This window comes from Podarcis erhardii (assembly GCF_964252035.2).
Source record: "Podarcis erhardii genome assembly, chromosome: 12".
Classification (NCBI taxonomy): domain Eukaryota; kingdom Metazoa; phylum Chordata; class Lepidosauria; order Squamata; family Lacertidae; genus Podarcis; species Podarcis erhardii.
The window spans coordinates 4131880-4150942 of NC_138513.1; the positions used below are offsets into that span (position 1 = coordinate 4131880).

The 19063-nt window shown below is 48.4% G+C and overlaps 1 protein-coding gene across 1 annotated transcript in view; it reads right to left on the bottom strand.

Annotated features, from left to right (window-relative positions):
- Nucleotides 1-11620: 11620 nt before the first annotated feature.
- The window catches only part of PTH1R (parathyroid hormone 1 receptor), a 130953-nt gene continuing 123510 nt past the window's right edge, over nt 11621-19063 (bottom strand). The window contains exons 10-13 of the mRNA XM_081834415.1: nt 18628-18722; nt 16437-16578; nt 16292-16333; nt 11621-14043 (exon numbers count right to left, since the gene is read on the bottom strand). Of these exons, the coding sequence (XP_081690541.1) occupies nt 13681-14043; nt 16292-16333; nt 16437-16578; nt 18628-18722 (642 nt within the window). The 3' untranslated portion in view covers nt 11621-13680. The remainder of the gene's footprint in view (nt 14044-16291; nt 16334-16436; nt 16579-18627; nt 18723-19063) is intronic.

Sequence of the window (19063 nt, forward strand, 5' to 3'; positions counted from 1 at the left end):
AGCAACTTAATTAGCTGGCGTGGGCTCAAGCGAGAGACTCTGGCTTCCTGGGTCTTCACCCCAGCAGGACTGCGGGACTCTCTGCTAGGAATTTGCACTATCTCAAGCAGGTGCGGGCGAGACTTTCTGTATGCTTGCAAGGAAAAGCCTGCCCCGCAGGAGAGAAGGCTTTAATGAGGCAGGCATTGAGATGGTACAAGTCAGATGTGCAAGGTGACATCTTTGCGCTCCACACATGTTTGCGATCTCTGGCATCGTGCAAGGCGAGAGATGTCTTCTTCATCCCCCACAGCCTCTGAAAAGTAACAGAACATGCTTGGCACCAGCAGTGAGCCGCCGAGCGCCAATTATATCAGCCTCTACAAGAAAAATCACAGCACCTACGCAGGGCTTTGAGGACAGGTGAGAGACCTGCAGCTGCTAACAGATCTCAGGAGTTCAGGGAGCAGCTTTGCCTTTCTGGGATGAGCCCGGCTAATTGTACAAAAGGACATATATAGATAGCTCCCAATGCTAGCCTTTAATAATAATAATAATAATAATAATAATAATAATAATAATAATAATTTTTTATTTATATCCCACACTCCCCAGCCAAAGCCAGGCTCAGAGCAGCTAACAGCAATAAAAGTAACACAGTTTACAATCAATTAATTAAAATGCATTCTAAAATCAATTCAGAATCAAATTAATGGCAACCATTGGGCTAGAGTTCTATGAGGATTATAGAAGGAGGGAGGAGGTCAGCTCTGTATTGCAGGCCCTGCAGAAAGATGTCAAGTCCCGTAGGGCCCTAGTTTCTTGTGACAGAGAGTTCCACCAGATCAGGGCCACGGCCGAAAAAGACCAAAAATGTTTTTGTTTGAAGACCATAAGGTCCTCCATGGGACATACCAGGAGAGGCGGTCCCGTAGGTATGAGAGTCCTAGGCCGTATAGGGCTTTAAAGGCTAGGACCCTGTAAGGAGCCTCACCGCAGCATTCTGTACCCACTGGAGTTTCTGGGTCAGTGTCAAGGGCAGCCCCACGTTGAGTGAGTTACAATAATCAAGTCTGGAGGTGACCGTCGCGTGGATCACAGTGGCTAGGTCAGGGCGAGAGAGGTAAGGAGCCAACTGCTTAGCTTGGCAGAGATGATGATGATGATGATGATGATGATGATGATTTATTCAACTTATACACTGCCCTATACCTAGAGGTTTCAGGGCAGTTCATAACAAGACCACAACATGTAAAATCAAACCCAAAGCAGTAACCCAATAACACCCCCCCCCAAATCAACATTCTAAAAGGGTGCTGGATGTCAATAAGATCAACCAAAGGCCTGGTTGAAAAGGAACATTTTTGCAAACTTCCCTGGGGAGAGCATTCCACAGATGGGGAGCCACTGCAGAGAAGGCCCCGTTCTCGTGTTGCCACCCTCCGAACCTCTCAAGGAGGCGGCACATGAAGGAGGGCCTCAGAAGATGATCTCAGCGTCCGTGTAAGTTCATATGGGGAAAGGCGATCCTTGAGGTATTGCGGTCCTCAGCCGTTTATAGGTCAAAACCAGCACTTGGAATTGGGCCTGGAAACTAATCGGTAGTTGAACCAGGATCGGTGCAATATGCTCAAACCGTCTTGCTCTAGTAAGCAACCTGGCCACTGGATTCTGCACCAGCTGAAGTTTCTGAGCTGTCTCCAGAGGCAGCCCTATGCATAACACATTGCAGTAATCTAACCTAGAGGTTACCAGAGTATGGACAACAGTAGTTAGGCTATTCCTGTCCAGATAGGGGCGTAGCTGGGTCACCAGCCGAAGTTGATGGAAGGCACTCTGGGCCAGAGATCACACTTTTACTCTTTCCCCCTTGAAAGATAAGAGCAGAAAGCACAAATCTATACATGTCATCCTGTACAGAGATAAGTCTCGTATAATTCAATGGGGCTTCCTCCAGCCTTGGATTAGCCTGGTCGCCTGGGGAGACCACAACCTGCATGCAGGCGAGCAAGTAGGCTGGAAAAATGGGGAGGAATTCCTGCTCCATCCCAGCTCTGCAACCCAGCATAGAAACAGACTGGGCTGCAAGGGGAGGCTTGCCCCCCCCCCCAAAAAAAACCCACAGCAGAAAATACGTGCTCTGCCAGTCCTCATCAGGCTAGTAAAAATATCTGCAGGCTCATAACTTGTGTATATTTATTTACAAGGCAGGCTTGCTTCCAAGTGAGCAGTTATGGGACTGCAGACTTTTACACAGTTGGATTGACAAGATACAGAGCAACGCCGACCTTCCAACCAGCTTGCTAGCATTAGTCTTTTTTTCGAGGCCGGCACTGCCGTTGGGAAAAAGGGATATTTGTCCAGGGTGAATCCCACCTGGAAGGGCACTATCCGTAGGTGTGACAGTGATTGACAGTCATCAGTAATCCTCCCAGTGATCTTCCCAGATCCTCCAGACTGACAGGGGCTCTCCAGGGTTTAAGATACGGGACTTTCTCAACCTTGCCTGTAGATGTCAGGGGTCCAATTGTGATTCTTCCGCATGCAGAGTATCTGCTACATCACAACGGTTAAGACTCATCTGGTCTTGTCACACAAACCACTGGCTCTCATCCACTGCTGGATCTTTCCCCTTGGATAGCTGGGAAATATACCTGCCAGATGTTGCAGATCCTAAATCAGTGGATTCCAGAGGGGGCAGGATTTTCGGGAGGGGCTCTAAGAAGCAAGGGGCTGGCAGGCGGTTCAGGAGGTTGCAGACTTGCCTTCTTGGAGGGTTTGAAGCAGAGGTTGGGTGGTCATTTGTACATTTCCGAGCACAATTCAAAGGGTTGGTGCTGACCTTTAAAGCCCTAAATGACCTCAAAGGTCCAGTAGACCTGAAGGAGCATCTCCACCCCCATTGTTCTGCCCGGGCACTGAGGTCCAGCTCCGAGGGCCTTTTGGCGGTTCCCTCCCTGCGAGAAGTGAAGTTACAGGGAACCAGGCAGAGGGCCTTCTCGGTGGTGGCCCCCGCCCTGTGGAACGCCCTCCCACCAGATGTCAAAGTGAAAAACAACTACCTGACATCTAGAAGACATCTGAAGGCAGCCCTGTTCAGTGAAGTTTTTAAGGTGTTACATTTTAATGTATTTTTAATCTTTGTTGGAAGCCGCCCAGAGTGGCTGGGGAAACTCAACCAGATGGGTGGGGTACAAATAATAAATTATTATTATTATTATTATTATTATTATTATTATTATTATTATTATTAATGCTTGAGTTGAGATTCCTGCATTCTATGATTCCGTCCGGCTTTGAAAAATTGGTGTCTCCAAATCACGCTCATCCATTCTGCTGAATTAATTAAACCAAATACCATAGTTTTGAATCAATGTGCAATGAATTGTGGTGGTCTTGAATTTTATTGTGTTAGAAATTTCCTTACGATACTATCATTTTTATTGTCATTGTCCCATACAGGACAACAGAATTGAAAAAGATCTACATCAGACATTCAACACCCAACAAGCCTGCTATCCCAGCTATCCCAACCTGGTTAGCCCCCTAAAAACTCTGATACCCCATTTTTAAATACAATATACTCCCACAGAGACTCCTTACACTGCATTTAAAACAAAAATCACATTTGGATAGAAACTGTTTCTCAGGCGGCTAGTCCTGGTCTATATAACCCTGGACCTTCTTCCAGAAGACAGAAGCTGAAAGAGATCATTTCCGGGGTGCGCACTATCCTGCGCTATCTCTGCCGCTTTCTTATGGCACCTGGAAGCATAGATTTGATCCAAGGTGGGAAGAGTGCACTCAACTATTCTCTCTGCAGTCTTTACAACCTTGGACAGCATTGTTTTTTCCCCAAACCACACACACAGACCATAAGTTAACACACTCTCAACTGTACAATGGTAAAATGCCATCAACAGGTCCTTTGCGATATTGTTTTTTCCGGAGGATTCTCAGAAAATATAACCTCTGCTGTGCTCTCTTCATCAGGTCTTTGCTGTTTTCTCCCCAGGTTAGGTCATCTCTCAACTCCATTCCCAGAAACCTTAGTGGGTTGTGCAAACCATGATTCTGAATAATGCTTTTTATAGGGGTGGGTGAGGGGCACTGGAGGGACGTAGATGGCGCTGTGGGTTAAACCACAGAGCCGAGGATTTGCCGATCAGAAGGTCAGTGGTTCAAATCCCCGCAACGGGGTGAGCTCCCGTTGTTCGGTCCCTGCTCCTGCCAACCCAGCAGTTCGAAAGCACGTCAAAGTGCAAGTAGATAAATAGGTACCGCTCCGGCGGGAAGGGAAACGGCATTTCCGTGCGCTGCTCTGGTTCGCCAGAAGTGGCTTAGTCATGCTGGCCACATAACCCGGAAGCTATACGCCAGCTCCCTCGGCCAATAAAGTGAGATGAGCGCCGCAACCCCAGAGTCGGTCACGACTGGACCTAATGGTCAGGGGTCCCTTTACCTTTAAGGGGCACTGGGGGCAAATTGATGGAACCAAGGGGGCATTGGCCCAACAGGTTTGGGGGACGCAGCTCTGGATGGAGAGAAGCTCTTGCATTTGACTGGAAGAAGGAGAACGTATTCCAACCCAGGATACAGATGGGTTGCATGCTGAGAAATCGCCTCTCCCCAGAACATGTTGCCTTCACAGGCCTGCTTCTATTTAAAATAAAAATAAAAACCCTGTGGTATCTGGCTGGCATCTTGCTGGCCACTGGCAGATGGCAGGCCATCTCTGGGTGAGCTGTGCCATGGGCACGATCCAAAATGGCAAGTCCTCTCTTCCCACAATAGATTTTGAGCCAACCTGTGGCCACAAGCACATAGGACCCCCTTTGCGCCAAGCCAGTTTTTGGTGGGCATGGCGAGGTGGGGGGGGGGGGGAGGCTGAGTTTATACTATGCCCCCCCCCACGGTTAAACAAACTCAGCTTGGTGACAGGGCCTGTTCCTTAAATGCTCCCTTTCTCCTCCATCTCCGTCATTTGGTCAAAGGTAACAGCTAAGGATACATTTGAGGCTTTGTGGAGGAAAGATGGATTCAGGTCATGCATCCTAAGTAGGAGGGGGAGGGTTGGGTAGATGAAGAGAATGCACAGATCCTTCTGCAGAGATCTTGACTCTGGAACAGTTTTACTGAAGCCACGAAAGAAAGGAAAAGCTCCAAGCATTCAAAACTGGTCTGCATTTGGCGTATTTGAACAGAATACAGTCCATGGAGGAGACTGTCAGAACTTTGGTCAATGGCTATCAATCTTAGTCTCCTCTCAGCCAGCCTACACATGCCTGCCTCCTTATTCTCAGCTTCCTCGTCCTTAAGACTGGTCCTGAAGGACCAGGTGTGCAGCCTGGGAGTCATTTTGGACTCACAGCTGTCCCTGGAGGCGCAGGTCAATTCTGTGTCCAGGGCAGCTGTTTACCAGCTCCATCTGGTACGTAGGCTGAGGCCCTATCTGCCCGCAGACTGTCTCGCCAGAGTGGTGCATGCTCTAGTTAACTCTTGCTTGGACTACTGCAATGTGCTCTACATGGGGCTACCTTTGAAGGTGACCTGTAAACTGCAATTAATCCAGAATGCAGCAGCTAGACTGGTGACTGGGAGCAGCCACCAAGACATAGGCGCCGACTCCATGGGGCCTGAGGGGGCCCGAGCCCCCTCAAAAATTCGTTTGGGGGGGCTCTGCCCCCCCAATAATTTAAGAAAATTATTAGTTATATTATGCTTTGTAAAATCACAAAATTATGTTGGTATTTTTTATTTTCCTTGTTTGACGATAGTTACCTTTTAAAATACATTCAGTAATGAGTTAAAACAAAGCCACTCCCGATCTAGAGAGGGGGTGGGGGTTGCGGGCTCTCGACCCATCAACAATCTCACGGGGCTGGCGTCAGCCCCGCGAGAAGCGGGGATTCCCCCTAGCTCATTAATATCCACCGCCCACGGCGGCAGCCAATCGGCTGCCGCAAAGGGCGGGCCCTCACAGGTTCACTTAAGGTCGGGGCAGCCCGGGGCTCGCCCCTTTCGTTCCCCCAGCAGCAGCGGTTTGGAGGTCTTGGCCCCCCCCCCAATATTTTTTATAAGTCGGTATGGGCCCCCGCCCCCCCAATATTTTTTATAAGTCGGCGCCCCTGCACCAAGACCACATAACACCGGTCTTGAAAGATCTGCATTGGCTCCCAGTACGTTTCCGAGCACAGTTCAAAGTGTTGGTGCTGACCTTTCAAGCCCTCAAGGGCCTCAGCCCAGTGGACCTGAAGGAGTGTCTCCACTCCCAGTTGCCCTTAATTTGATTTTGGATTTTAGAATATACAGTGGTACCTCGGGTTAAGTACTTAATTCGTTCCGGAGGTCCATTCTTAACCTGAAACTGTTCTTAACCTGAAGCACCACTTTAGCTAATGGGGCCTCCCGCTGCCGCCGTGCTGCCGGAGCACGATTTCTGTTCTCATCCTGAAGCAAAGTTCTTAACCCAAGGTACTATTTCTGGGTTAGCGGAGTCTATAACCTGAAGCATCTGTAACCTGAAGCGTATGTAACCCGAGGTGCCACTGTATTTCAATTAATTGATTGTGATTTTATGTAAACTGTGTTACTTTTATTGTTGTTAGCCACTCGGAGCCCGGCTTCAGCTGGGGAGGGCGGGATATAAATAAAATTTTATCACCATCATCATCATCTGTGGAGCTTCTTCGGAGTTGAACCATTCCCTCAGGTTTCGGGGGGGGGGGACTGCCATAGCTGTCAATGTTCCCTTTTTTGTGGGAAATTCCCTTATTCCAGTGCCGTTTCCCTCTGCTATCCCGGATTGTTAGCTATCCCTTAGACTGTCCGTGGGACAGCTGAGGCTGCTGATCCGTTATTTTCAAATCTGGGGATTGGGTTTCTCTGAAAACTCTTCTATACACCTGGAGTCTGTTTGGCAATGGAGGGATGCTGTATTCAGGCAGCCTCCTCTGTTCTTATGTTTTCAGAAACAGACCACGACTCAGCGCTTCTTGCAGAATGTGGCATCTGAAGAAACCCTGTGCAGATTCCAGTACTGCTGGAAACTCACCGAAAACCTCGCCCCGTACCCCCTCTCCTCCGTCAGCGCACATTCCCTCCCACCCGCATTTCAATCTCAAGTGACAGCGATTTCCCATTACGGAATCAACAGACCACACGCCAGAATCTTTCTCTCATTTATTTGCGGATGGATGTCTTTCGTTTGTAAACAATTCTTGTGCATTTTGCTCAATCATCTCCAGACACATGTTATTCATCGTAAATCATCTGTCGTGAAAAAAACAAACAAACATTGAAATCATTTTTCCTTTCCTTTTTTTGGGAGGACCGGGGTGGCGAAGAGAGGGCTGTGCGTTTGCAACGGGACGTGGGGTGGGAATAATTCCTTTATGTCGAGGGAGACTTTTGATTAAGTGCTGCTTGTTACCCGTCAACTTGTTCCTGTGACAAACATGGAAAACCTAGAAAGACGAAGACTCTCTCCCATCGAGGAAAATCTGAGCAAACGGTTCTCTGAACGTTAGAAGAGCAAAGGCAGATAAAATAAAGTCCTTCTTCACACAGTGCATGTGGAACTCCCTGCCACAAGAGACCAACCTAGAGAACTTTAAAAGAGGGTTACATAAATTCATGGAAGGGTAGTCAATGGCTACTAGCCAGGATAGCTATGTTCTGCTCCACAGTCGGAGACAGCAATGCATCTGAATACAGAGGGGAGAGTTGCTCATGAGTTCGAATCCTGCTTGCTGGTTTCACAAAAGAGGCATCTGGTTGGCCTCTGTGAAAACAGGATGCTGGACTAGATGGGGCATTGGCCTGATCCAGCACCCTCTTCTTCTGCTTTCTTTCACAAGTGTCCTGGACCCATCATTAATTTGGTGCTACTAGAACCACATTGGGAGAAAAGCAATGAGAAACCTAGACAGCATCTTAAAAAGTAGAGACATCACCTTGCCAACAAAGGTCCGTATAGTTCAAGCTATGGTTTTCCCAGTAGTGATGTATGGAAGTGAGAGCTGGACCATAAAGAAAGCTGATCTGCAGCTGGAGGAGACTCTTGAGAGTCCCATGGACTGCAAGAAGATCAAACCTATCCCTTCTGAAGGAAATCAGCCCTGAGTGCTCACTGGAAGGACAGATCCTGAAGCTGAGGCTTCAAGACTTTGGCCACCTCATGAGAAGAGAAGACTCCCTGGAAAAGACCCTGATGTTGGGAAAGATGGAGGGCGCAAGGAGAAGGGGACGACAGAGGACGAGATGGTGGGACAGTGTTCTTGAAGCTACCAGTATGAGTTTGACCAAACTGCGGGAGGAGTGGAAGACAGGAGTGCCTGGCGTGCTCTGGTCCAGGGGGTCACGAAGAGTTGGACATGACTAAACAACAACAACAATGCTTGGGCTTCTAAAGTTAGTATACTGAATTGAACAACAGGAACTGACTTTAGTGCAATGCCCCTTAATTTGATGCTAGCAATGGCTGTGCGGACAGTTGTTTCACTGTTGTTCGTCCCCTCCTCCTGAATTTTGAGAACTCCTGAGCTCTTCTTGAAAACCAAATTGTGTGTTACACCTCTGCCCTCCATGACTAGGCCTCAGTACGCTGCGTGAAGTCAAACACATTGCAAGCGCTTTCCCTGGGCCGGATCCTCCTTTCCAGCTTTTGTTTCTCATTATATAACTACTCCCCCCCCCCCGCTACTTTGCAATTACGTCCAACACTCTCTCCCTCATCGCTAGGGCTGGGTGGAATCTGTCCATTGTGGTTTCTCTGTTTCGTTTCTTCTGCAGACCTCAGCTCAGTTAATTGCCTTTCCACAGTTAATTGCACATTTGTTTTAAGAAGGAAAGTTCTCGCAAAAGCATTTCGGTGTCGGCTTCCCCTAACAGATTCAGGTTTTTGAAAGCAATTTCCCCTAACATCATGCTTTTCGGATGCCGTTTTTTCACTAAAACAGTCTTTTTCGAGCACACTCCCCCCAAATCATACACATTTGCTGTAGCGACGGTTGTAGAACTCGATTGCAAAATTCAGAGACGTGCAAATTTCAAAGGTCAGTTGCCTTGCGGTCTGCACCATCGTTTTAGGAGGAGAAGATAAGGTTGATTCTATTTCAAATGCATGTTGAATCGAGTTTGGACCTGATCTGAACTTGCCTTGTTGACATTAGAAACTTTGTAGGGAGATTGAGGAGCATCTTAAAAACTAAGTCTAATCCCAGCCTGGAAGCAGTAATCTTTCTGAATACCAGGTGCTGGAAACCACAGAAGGGGAAAGGGCTCTCGTGCTCAGATCTTGCTTTGGAGAACAGGATGGTAGACTAGGGTTGCCACTGGTCTGATCCATCAGAGCTTTTCTGATGTTCTTAAGCACATGGCAGAGGGTTTCCTACAACCAGGAGCAATGGAAAACCCACCCTGTGCTTGCATCTGCAGACATGAACACCGCCATTTTCCTGCAACCAGCAAAGCACACCTGGTATGCCAGTGGCCCCAATTCCAAGTCTCTCCAGCATTCTACATTTTGCCACAGGAATAAGTTGTGGGTACATCTCCATTTAACGGGGAAAACAACAAACCGAATAGCAATATTGGGGGACATCAGAGGTAGCACATGTTTGTGGTCGGGCTAGCATCTAAGCTACCCCTGCCACATGTTGAAACCAAAGACAGATGGAAAAGTCATAGAATTGCAGAGATGGACGGGACCCAGCTCCCACTGTCAGAATTCCTGACAGTTGACCATCAATGGAAGGCAAGCTTTAGGGCAGTGTTCCCCAACCTTGGGCCTCCAGCTGTTTTTGGACTACAATTCCCATCATCCTTGACCACTGGTCTTGCTAGCGAGGGATGATGGGAGTTGTAGTCCAAAAACAGCTGGAGGCCCAAGGTTGGGGAACACTGCTTTAGGGTGTCATTGAAAGCTTTCAGATGCCTTGCCCCCAGCTCCTATTGGAAAAAGGGGCTTCCTGGCAGGACTCTCAAGGAAAGAGATCTTCCATTTGGGTTGCTGTGGCCCTGCATTTTGTTGGAGAATGGCCAAGGACCCCCTGAACTGCTTTCAAGTGAGAGGGAAAGACAGAAGAAGACCCAGGTTTCAATGACATAGAATCCTACCCAACTCCATCACCAGCTGCTTTTGTATAAACTCACAGCTACTTAGAATCATAGGGACGTGGGTGGTGCTGTGGGTTAAAACACAGAGCCTAGGACTTGCCGATCAGAAGGTCGGCGGTTCGAATCCCTGCGATGGGGTGAGCTCCCGTCGCTCGGTCCCTGCTCCTGCCAACCTAGCAGTTCGAAAGCACATCAAAGTGCAAGTAGATAAATAGGTACCACTCCGGCAGGAAGGTAAATGGCATTTCCGTGCACTGCTCTGGTTCGCAGAAGCGGCTTAGTCATGCACTCCACATGACCCGGAAGCTGTACGTCGGCTCCCTCGGCCAATAAAGCGAGATGAGCGCCGCAACCCCAGAGTCGACCATGACTGGACCTAATGGTCAGGGGTCCGTTTACCTTTACCTTACTTAGAATCATAGACTTTAAAAGTTGGAAGAGTCATCTAGTCCAACCCCTCACAATGAAGGAATCACAGCTGAAGAATATCTGACAGGTGGCCACCGAACCTCTGCTTAAAAATTTCCCAGTGGACCTCCAGTTGCGTGTTGTGCTTTTGTGGAAGCGTGGTGTGTATGTGGATTTAATCACAGGACCGTGATACCACCTCTTGATTTCAGTTTCCTTTCCTTTCCTTAAAAAGAGAGGAAGCTTCTAGCCCTGAACGTCTGCGAATGCCCAGTCAAATCAGAGCAAAATCTCAGAAGCCAGATTAAAGAACGAATAAGCTTTCTAGTGATGTGTGTGGGCGGGGCTTCAGACCCATTTTAGCTCCTCCCCTTCCTCACGACTAGCCGTGCCACCATAAATTATGCAAAATAGGAAACGCAGGGAATAAATTATGCAAAATAAGCTCAACTGTGCAAATCTGGGTAACTGATACCGGTGGCAACATTCAGCCTCTTTGGGGGACAGGATCAATATATCTATATTTTAAAATTGCAGAATAGGCGCGTTGACCCTCTTGGGTCTTGTGGCTGAAAAGAGGAGAAATCAGATGATGGGAGGGAAAAAACCAAGGCACTTTTCAAACTCTCTTACAGATCCTGACATGGTTTTCTTTTACAACGGACATTTCCATCACTCCTTATTCCCCAAATCTGCTCTTGGGTTCATTAAGGTAAATTCACTTGAGGTGTGTAAGCCAGTTTTAAATGTCTTCTTAACTCTCTCCCACAATAACTAAGACTGTAGGCTCTTAGGTGCTGGAGAATTTGCTCCCATGGGGAGTGAAGGAAGAATAACAACGGAGCTCATTTTAATAGGGCCTTTTTTAAAGATATGGGATTTCCTAATTGTTTTATGCAAGATTATTTTGATTATTATTAAGCATGTTTGGAAATTTTTGGAAGTTATGCATCAGTCGCAGTTTAGCAAAGGGATCTTTTACTTCCGGAGTTTGGCTTGGTTGCAAAAGGAGAAGACAGAAGAGGCTGACTGTGGCCCACAGAGAATATCTGTGCTACATACTGAATCTGGTTTAGGATTTATTCCCTCTGACTAGGGAACTGTAGTTCACCCCAAATCGGGGCCATGATCCTAAGACGATGTCCCCATTGAAATCAGTGGGATTAACGCCTGCGTAAATGTGGCCGGGGTTGAGTTGCTCCCTAATCTCTGGAATTTGAAGATCTCGAGAAAAAATTCGCACAACCAGTTTTCAAGTGGTGGTTACCTGGGTGAGCCAGATCAGGTTGGAATTTTGCCAGTGGTCAAGGCCATAGACAAATTTCTGACCTGTGCCAGGATACTGGGGGCAAGGAAGCAGCTGCCACCATTCCCCTAAGTCCCCCAGGGTAGCCTGCTCAGGACCCCCTAAGATGGCCTACTGAACCCCCAGATATGGTAGAGATACGCTGTCCCATTGTTGGTGCTGTGTATGAGTTCACTGCCAGCCCTGCTGGATTCTACAAGTGGAATTGGAGGGCGCCATCTTGTCCCTGGTGCCATCTTGTCTTGGGCCAGCCCTGCTGTTGGACGACTGTGAACCACCATGTCCAAAAAGGTCTTGTGATTTGTCCCCATTAGGTGCTATGACAGCAGAGGTAGGATATTCAGCATGGCTTTTTGGGTAGGTGGAGGTGACCAGCAGCACCTCTGGCCAACCTGACTTTGGGTCCACCCCCCCTGCTTCGCACCATCACCTCTGCCCTTCCTATGACTTTTAGCCAACTTCCCTTCATCCTTGGAGAATATGGAACACCTGGGCCGTACAGATATTTGCTCCAGTAGCTCTTGAAAACGCAACGGTCCAAAATGCGGCTCCCACAATCTAGTACTGGGGTGAGCCTCCAGAACCTGTTGGACTACATCTCCCATCAGCCCCTGCATGGCCAGTGGTGTGTGCAGATGATGGGAATTGTAGTCTAGCAATATCCAGAAGGCATCCCTCTCATCCTGGATCTGCAAAATTGGCCAGTCGAGAAGCTTCTTCATAGGATAACTCAACCCCTCACTGCTATCAAACCCTCCTCACTTCCACCTGACCCCACTGTTTCTCAGGGTGCCTTTACAGTTCCGATTTAAATTGGTTATCAAGGACATTCCCTTTCCAGGGATCTTGGAAATTATCATTCTGGGGGAGGACAAGAATGAATGAGGTGCCCACCAGACTACCAGGATTCTTTTGTGCTGGGCGGGCGGCAACGAAATTGACAGACAAACTGACAAAAAAGCATATACAATTCGGCAGCACAGATTCCCCCCCTGCCACCCACAAAACAATGGATGAGATTGCCGTGAAAGCTGGGTAGCCAGCTCTCGGCTGCTTGCGTCCAATTGCACTGACTCCTTTCACTCAAATTTCAGCTCCGCTCAGACAAAGGACCCTCCACGACTCCCATTTGGCTGTTATTAAAGTGAATTACCGGGAGTAAAAACCCCACGTTGTTCAGATGAAAGGTTTCCTGCTTCCCGTAGGAACATGCAACCAGGTCTTTCGAAGACTGGACGTTAATCATAGGAGGAACAACTATTTAAAGCTCTTCCTGGAAGCAGACCCCAATTAGCGACAGCCAGAAATGAGGTTTCATTGGGCTGAACCCCTCTTGGGTGGATTGACCACATGACAAACCCTGTTTCTTTCTTTCCAATAAACATGGGAAACGGTCACATTCAGGAAGGCCCAGGAAGGCCTTGGGGCAAACTGGTACCATCACCGGACAATGACACTCTACCCTTCACTCTCTTGGCGCCAAAACGTGACGCACGACATCTTCTTCCGTTTCTATTTCAGTGGCAGATAAAGCTCAGAGTGCTGCCTTTGTAAACTCGGAGGATCTCCTTCATTTTAACCGGGAATGACGAGCTCTCCTGGGTCTGGAGAGCCCTTGCCTTCATGAGCACCGTGAGAAAGTGAGAGAGCAAGCCAGGGAACAAAAGTGTATGTGTGTTTGTGTGTGTGATCAGACCGCGGACCTGCATTTCCCCGCAGAACTCGATACCTCGTTCGAAAGAACCGGGGGGGGGGGAATGTCTGAAGAACCTCGGCATTCAGTGATTGGCCGGGGATTCCTATGAACACCCAGTGCTTCCTGGGTCACTTATCCTTTGGACGTTTGAACATTCCTCCCACCCACCCCTTTACATCACCGTCTCCTTTTCCTCTTCTACAAGGACCGTTGGCCGGTCTCCGTTGTAGAGTCCCGACCCATTGAGATACTCCTCGTCTTTGTTGTACTGTTCTGGTCCAGTGGAAGGCATAGAGTTCTCCGAGATGGAGCCATTTTTGACGTATCCCGGCAAGTTCCGGTGTCCGTTGAGGGCTCCTGGAAGGAGTTTCGAATTGAGCTGCAGGGCAATCCCGCCTCTCGCGGTGACGTTGGTCACGCTGGTGTGGGACACCATGGGCCCGTAGCTGTAGGTGGTGCTCCCGCTGCGAGCTTTCCTCTTAAAGTCAAGGGCTAACGTCCATCTGCTCCACGACTTCTTTATCTCTGCTTGAACCTGGCGAGGAGGAGAAAGAGAAGGTGCCTCGTTACTTAAAAATAAAAATTCAACACAAGGACACAGTAACAACAACAACAACAACAACAACATTTATACTCTGGCTGGGTTTATCCAGCCACTTCCCCCAGTTTTTAACACCAAACTTAAAAACTTCCCTAAACAGGAGTGCCTTCAGATATCTTCTAAAAGATAGCTGCTTATTTCCTTGACATCTGATAGGAGGGCGTTCCACAGGGCAGGTGAGACCACCAAGAAGGCCCTCTGCCTGGTTCCCTGTAAACTCACTTTTCACAGGGAGGGAACCACCAGAAGGCCCTCGGAGCTGGACCTCCGTGTCTGGGCTGGAGACACTCCTTCAGGTATACTGGGCCAAGGCTGTTTAGGGCTTGAAAGGTCAGAACCAACACTTTGAATTGTGCTCGGAAACGTACTGGAAGCCAATGTAGGTCTTTCAGGACTGGTGTTATATGGTCTCAGTGGCTGCTCCCAGTCACCAGTCTAGATGCCACATTCTGGATTAGTTGTAGTTTCCGGATCACCTTCAAAGGTAGCCCCACGTAGAGCACATTGCAGTAGTCCAAGCGGGAGATAACCAGAGCATGCACCACTCTGGCGAGACAGTCCGCGGGCAGGTAGGGACTCATCCTGCATACCAGATGGAGCTGGTAGACAGCTGCCCTGGACACAGAATTGACCTGCGCCTCCATGGACAGCTGTGAGTCCAGAATGACTGTGCACCTGCTCCTTCAGGGGCACAGTTACCCCATTCAGGACCAGGGACTATTCAGCACATGGACCAAGGCTATTTCACCAAGCAGACCATCACCATAGAATTGCAGAGCTGGAGGGGACCGTCATGATCATCTGGTCCACCCCTTGCCATGCAGAAATATGCAGCTGTCCCATACGGGGATCAAACCTGCAACCTTGGGGTTACCAAAGCCCCACTCTAACCAACTGAGCTATCCAGGCATCAGAGACAAGATGCTTGTGCAATAATGGTAAATGCAATTCTGCACAGATATGTTAAATGAACACATCATTTAGGAGAGCTATATTTCTTTCTTAGGTGCAGGTAAGGAATTGCAGATGACACAAACTTGATGGCAGAAAGTGAGGAGGAATTAAAGAACCTTTTAATGAGGGTGAAAGAAGAGAGCGCAAAATATGGTCTGAAGCTCAACATAAAAAAAACGAAGATCATGGCCACTGGGCCCATCACCTCCTGGCAAATAGAAGGGGAAGAAATGGAGGCAGTGAGAGATTTTACTTTCTTGGGCTCCATGATCACTGCAGATGGTGACAGCAACCACAAAATTAAAAGACACCTGCTTCTTGGGAGAAAAGCAATGACAAACCTAGACAGGTTTTAAAGCAGAGACACCTTAAAAAGCAGAGACACCACCTTGCCAACAAAGGTCCGTATAGTTAAAGCTTTGGTTTTCCCAGAAGTGATGTATGGAAGTGAGAGCTGGACCATCAAGAAGGCTGATTGCTGAAGAATGGATACTTTTGAATTCTGGTGCAGGTGGAGACTCTTGAGAGTCCCATGGGCTGCAAGAAGATCAAACCTATCCATTCTGAAGGAAATCAGCCCTGAGTGCTCACTGGAAGGACAGATCCTGAAGCTGAGGCTCCAGTACTTTGGCCACCTCATGAGAAGAGAAGACTCCCTGGAAAAGACCCTGATGTTGGGAAAGATGGAGGGCACAAGGAGAAGGGGACGACAGAGGACGAGATGGTGGGACAGTGTTCTCGAAGCTACTAACATAAGTTTGACCAAACTGTGGGAGGCAGTGGAAGACAGGAGTGCCTGGTGTGCTCTGGTCCATGGGGTCACGAAGAGTCAGACACGACTAAACGACTAAACAACAACAACAACAACAAGGAGTTGCACAGGTCACCGTTTTTATCTTGTGTTTAAAGTCCTGCAAAATAGTTCTGCTGGCTCTTCCTTTCATCCTGGCAATCTCGTGGGTTATCCTTTCAGCAGTGGCAAGATTGCTTAACTTCTTATACCACAACTCAACGAGACAGATTCTTAAAGGTTTGTCCCCCCCTCCCCATTTTTGCCTCCTGAGATCTACCTCTCTGAATATCAGGAGATAGTATTTTTAAAAAACAAATATTAGGGAGCATTTCAAACTTTCAACCCACTCAGCACTTCTCCCTGGAAGATTGGAGGAAAATGATCCACACCCACATTGTGCTCTGGAAGATGTAACTTAGGCTGTGAGAAACTTACCTCCCCGTTGCAAAAGCAATAGATAATGGCGACAAAAAACCCCTAGGAAAGAGGAGGAGAAAAACGACAAATTAATGTTGACTCAGGACATGGCTATTTCACCGAAGCACAGATATCCTCTGAGTTTGGAACTGAACCCCCATACCTGGAAAGAGTTGAAGAGCATTTCATAGTGCATTTGAATTTGCCAAATGATCCCTGACACTTCGGTGTATGGCATAGCCATAAAAACAATATAATGAACTCCGAAAAGAGGCATGAGGACCAGGGTAGATTTCAGTAGCTTCCTGCAGAAGAGAGCAGAGAGGAAAGGGAAAACGTTACGAGAAGCTGAATTCGTTTCCAAACCACGAACCATAATGAAATACCGACATCCAGGTGTGAGGAGAAAACAGCAAAGACCTGATGAAGAGAGCACAGCAGAGGTTATATTTTCTGAGAATCCTCCAGAAAAATAATCTCTCAAAGGACCTGTTGATGGCATTTTACCATTGTACTTTGGAGAGTGTGTTAACTTATGGTCTGTGTGTGTGGTTTGGGAGCTGCACGGTCAGGGAAAAAACAATGCTGTCCAGGGTTGTAAAGACTGCGGAGAGAGCACTCTTCCCACCTTGGATCAAATCTATGCTTCAGATGTCTTCTAAAAGTCAGATAGTTGTTCATTTCCTTGACATCTGACGGGAGGGCGTTCCACAGGGCGGGTGCCACCACCGAGAAGGCCCTCTGCCTGGTTACCTGTAACCTCACTTCTTGCAGGGAGGGATCTGCCAGAAGGCCCTTGGAGCTGAACCTCAGTGTCCCGGCAGAACGATGGGGGTGGAGACGCTCCTTCAGGTATCCTGGACCGAGGCCATTTAGGGCTTGAAAGGTCTGCACCAACACTTTGAATTGTGCTCAGAAATGGGAGCAAAGGTAGCAGAAAGCGCCTCAGAGCGTCTGAGCAGATGAGGACATCTGGTACCATTCAGGAGCAGTGCTCCCCGAAGGAACACTGACTGGAAATGATGCTGACAGAGGGAGGAGGGAGAGGGAGGGGCAGGAAATTATCTGCCAACGGTTGCCGCAGCATGGAGGCAGTTACGAAGGGGCACCGGCCACACAGAGGCCCAGCCTCTTCTGCAGCGAATAGCGGCAGCGGACGGGGCTGGAGGTTGAGGAAAACATCATTAAAAGCAAAACAAAACAGCAAAGAGCCTCCAAAACCATAATGAGTAACAAGCCTCAAATAGCGTGTAATAAATCAATAGGTAGATGATAGGCCTCGGTGAGGCTGGAAAACGAGGCTTGGCCGTTTTTTTAATTGCCAATGGCAGCTGGTGCAAACTCCCTCCTTCTGCTTTAAATTAAACATTTTCCTTCCAAGTTCTCAAGGTTCTCTCTTCCCTCCCCACCCTTCTTTTTCTTCTAAAAAAACTTGGCCAATCTGACGAATGTGGACCTCTAGCTTTGCCAGGATTACTCAGACGTAGCTGTGATCGGTTAAGGCTGAGCAGAGATCTGCTAGCAGGAGGACAGAGAGCTAGGAAGTTCATAGAATCGTAGAGTTGGAAGGGGCCGCCCAAGGCTCATCTAGTCTAACCCCTTGCCGTGCAGGAATCACAGCTGAAGAATCCCCAGCAGATGGCCAACCAACTGGTGTTGACAAACAGCCAGTGAAGTCCACCACCTTCCGAAGAAGAAGAAGAAGAAGAAGAAGAAGAGTTTGGATTTGATATCCCGCTTTATCACTACCCGAAGGAGTCTCAAAGTTCCCTTCCTCCCCCACAACAAACACTCTGTGAGGTGAGTGGGGCTGAGAGACTTCAGAGAAGTGTGACTGGCCCAAGGTCACCCAGCAGCTGCATGTGGAGGAGCGGGGAAGCGAATCTGGTTCCCCAGATTACGAGTCTACCACTCTTAACCACTACACCACACTGGCTTGCCGATCAGAAGGTCGGCGGTTCGAATCCCCACAATGGGGGGAGCTCTCGTTGTTTGGTCCCAGCTCCTGCCCACCTAGCAGTTCAAAAGCATGTCAAAGTGCAAGTAGATAAATAGGTACTGCTCTGGCTGGAAGGTAAATGGCATTTCTGTGCGCTGCTCTGGTTCGCCAGAAGTGGCTTAGTCATGCTGGCCACATGACCCAGAAGCTGTACGCCGGCTCCCTCTGCCTATAGAGCGAGATGAGCGCCGCAACCCCAGAGTCGGCCACAACTGGACCTAATGGTCAGGGCTCCCTTTACCTTTACCTTTTTAAGTTCCCCATCCTTGTCTTAATGGTTCCCAATATGGATAGGTTGTTGGTACGCTCCTTCTCCGAAACCTCCCTGCAGAGTAGGACAGCCCCAAGTACTTACCTGTACTGTTGCCTTGTGTCGCACCTCCCCGCATTTGTTTCTCGTAGTTTGGTTGCGAGGACTCTGAGAATTTTGATGAAAAGGATAAAATTTGCCTGGGGGAGAAAGAGAGACAAAGCGTTCTGAAAAGGGTGCTGTGGAGAGAGGCCTCTGGAAACCCCTCTCCAACTTCTACTACAAAAAGGGTCAGTTGATGTGGGAGAAATTCCCCGCGTGGGGGGGTTCAGGGAGGGTCACATCCATTCCCCAACTGGTCAGCCTTTATTCAGCAGTGCATCGCAGGAGAAGAGTCCAAAGAGTTTGCAAAAAAAGCTTTGCATCATTACACATTATTTATAAGAAAAAATAAGTCATCTTGGTTAGGCAAAGACAAGACAACCCGGATTATCGCCAGATTCTGCGCACAGATCTGTAGGCGCAGACCATCCCCCGATTC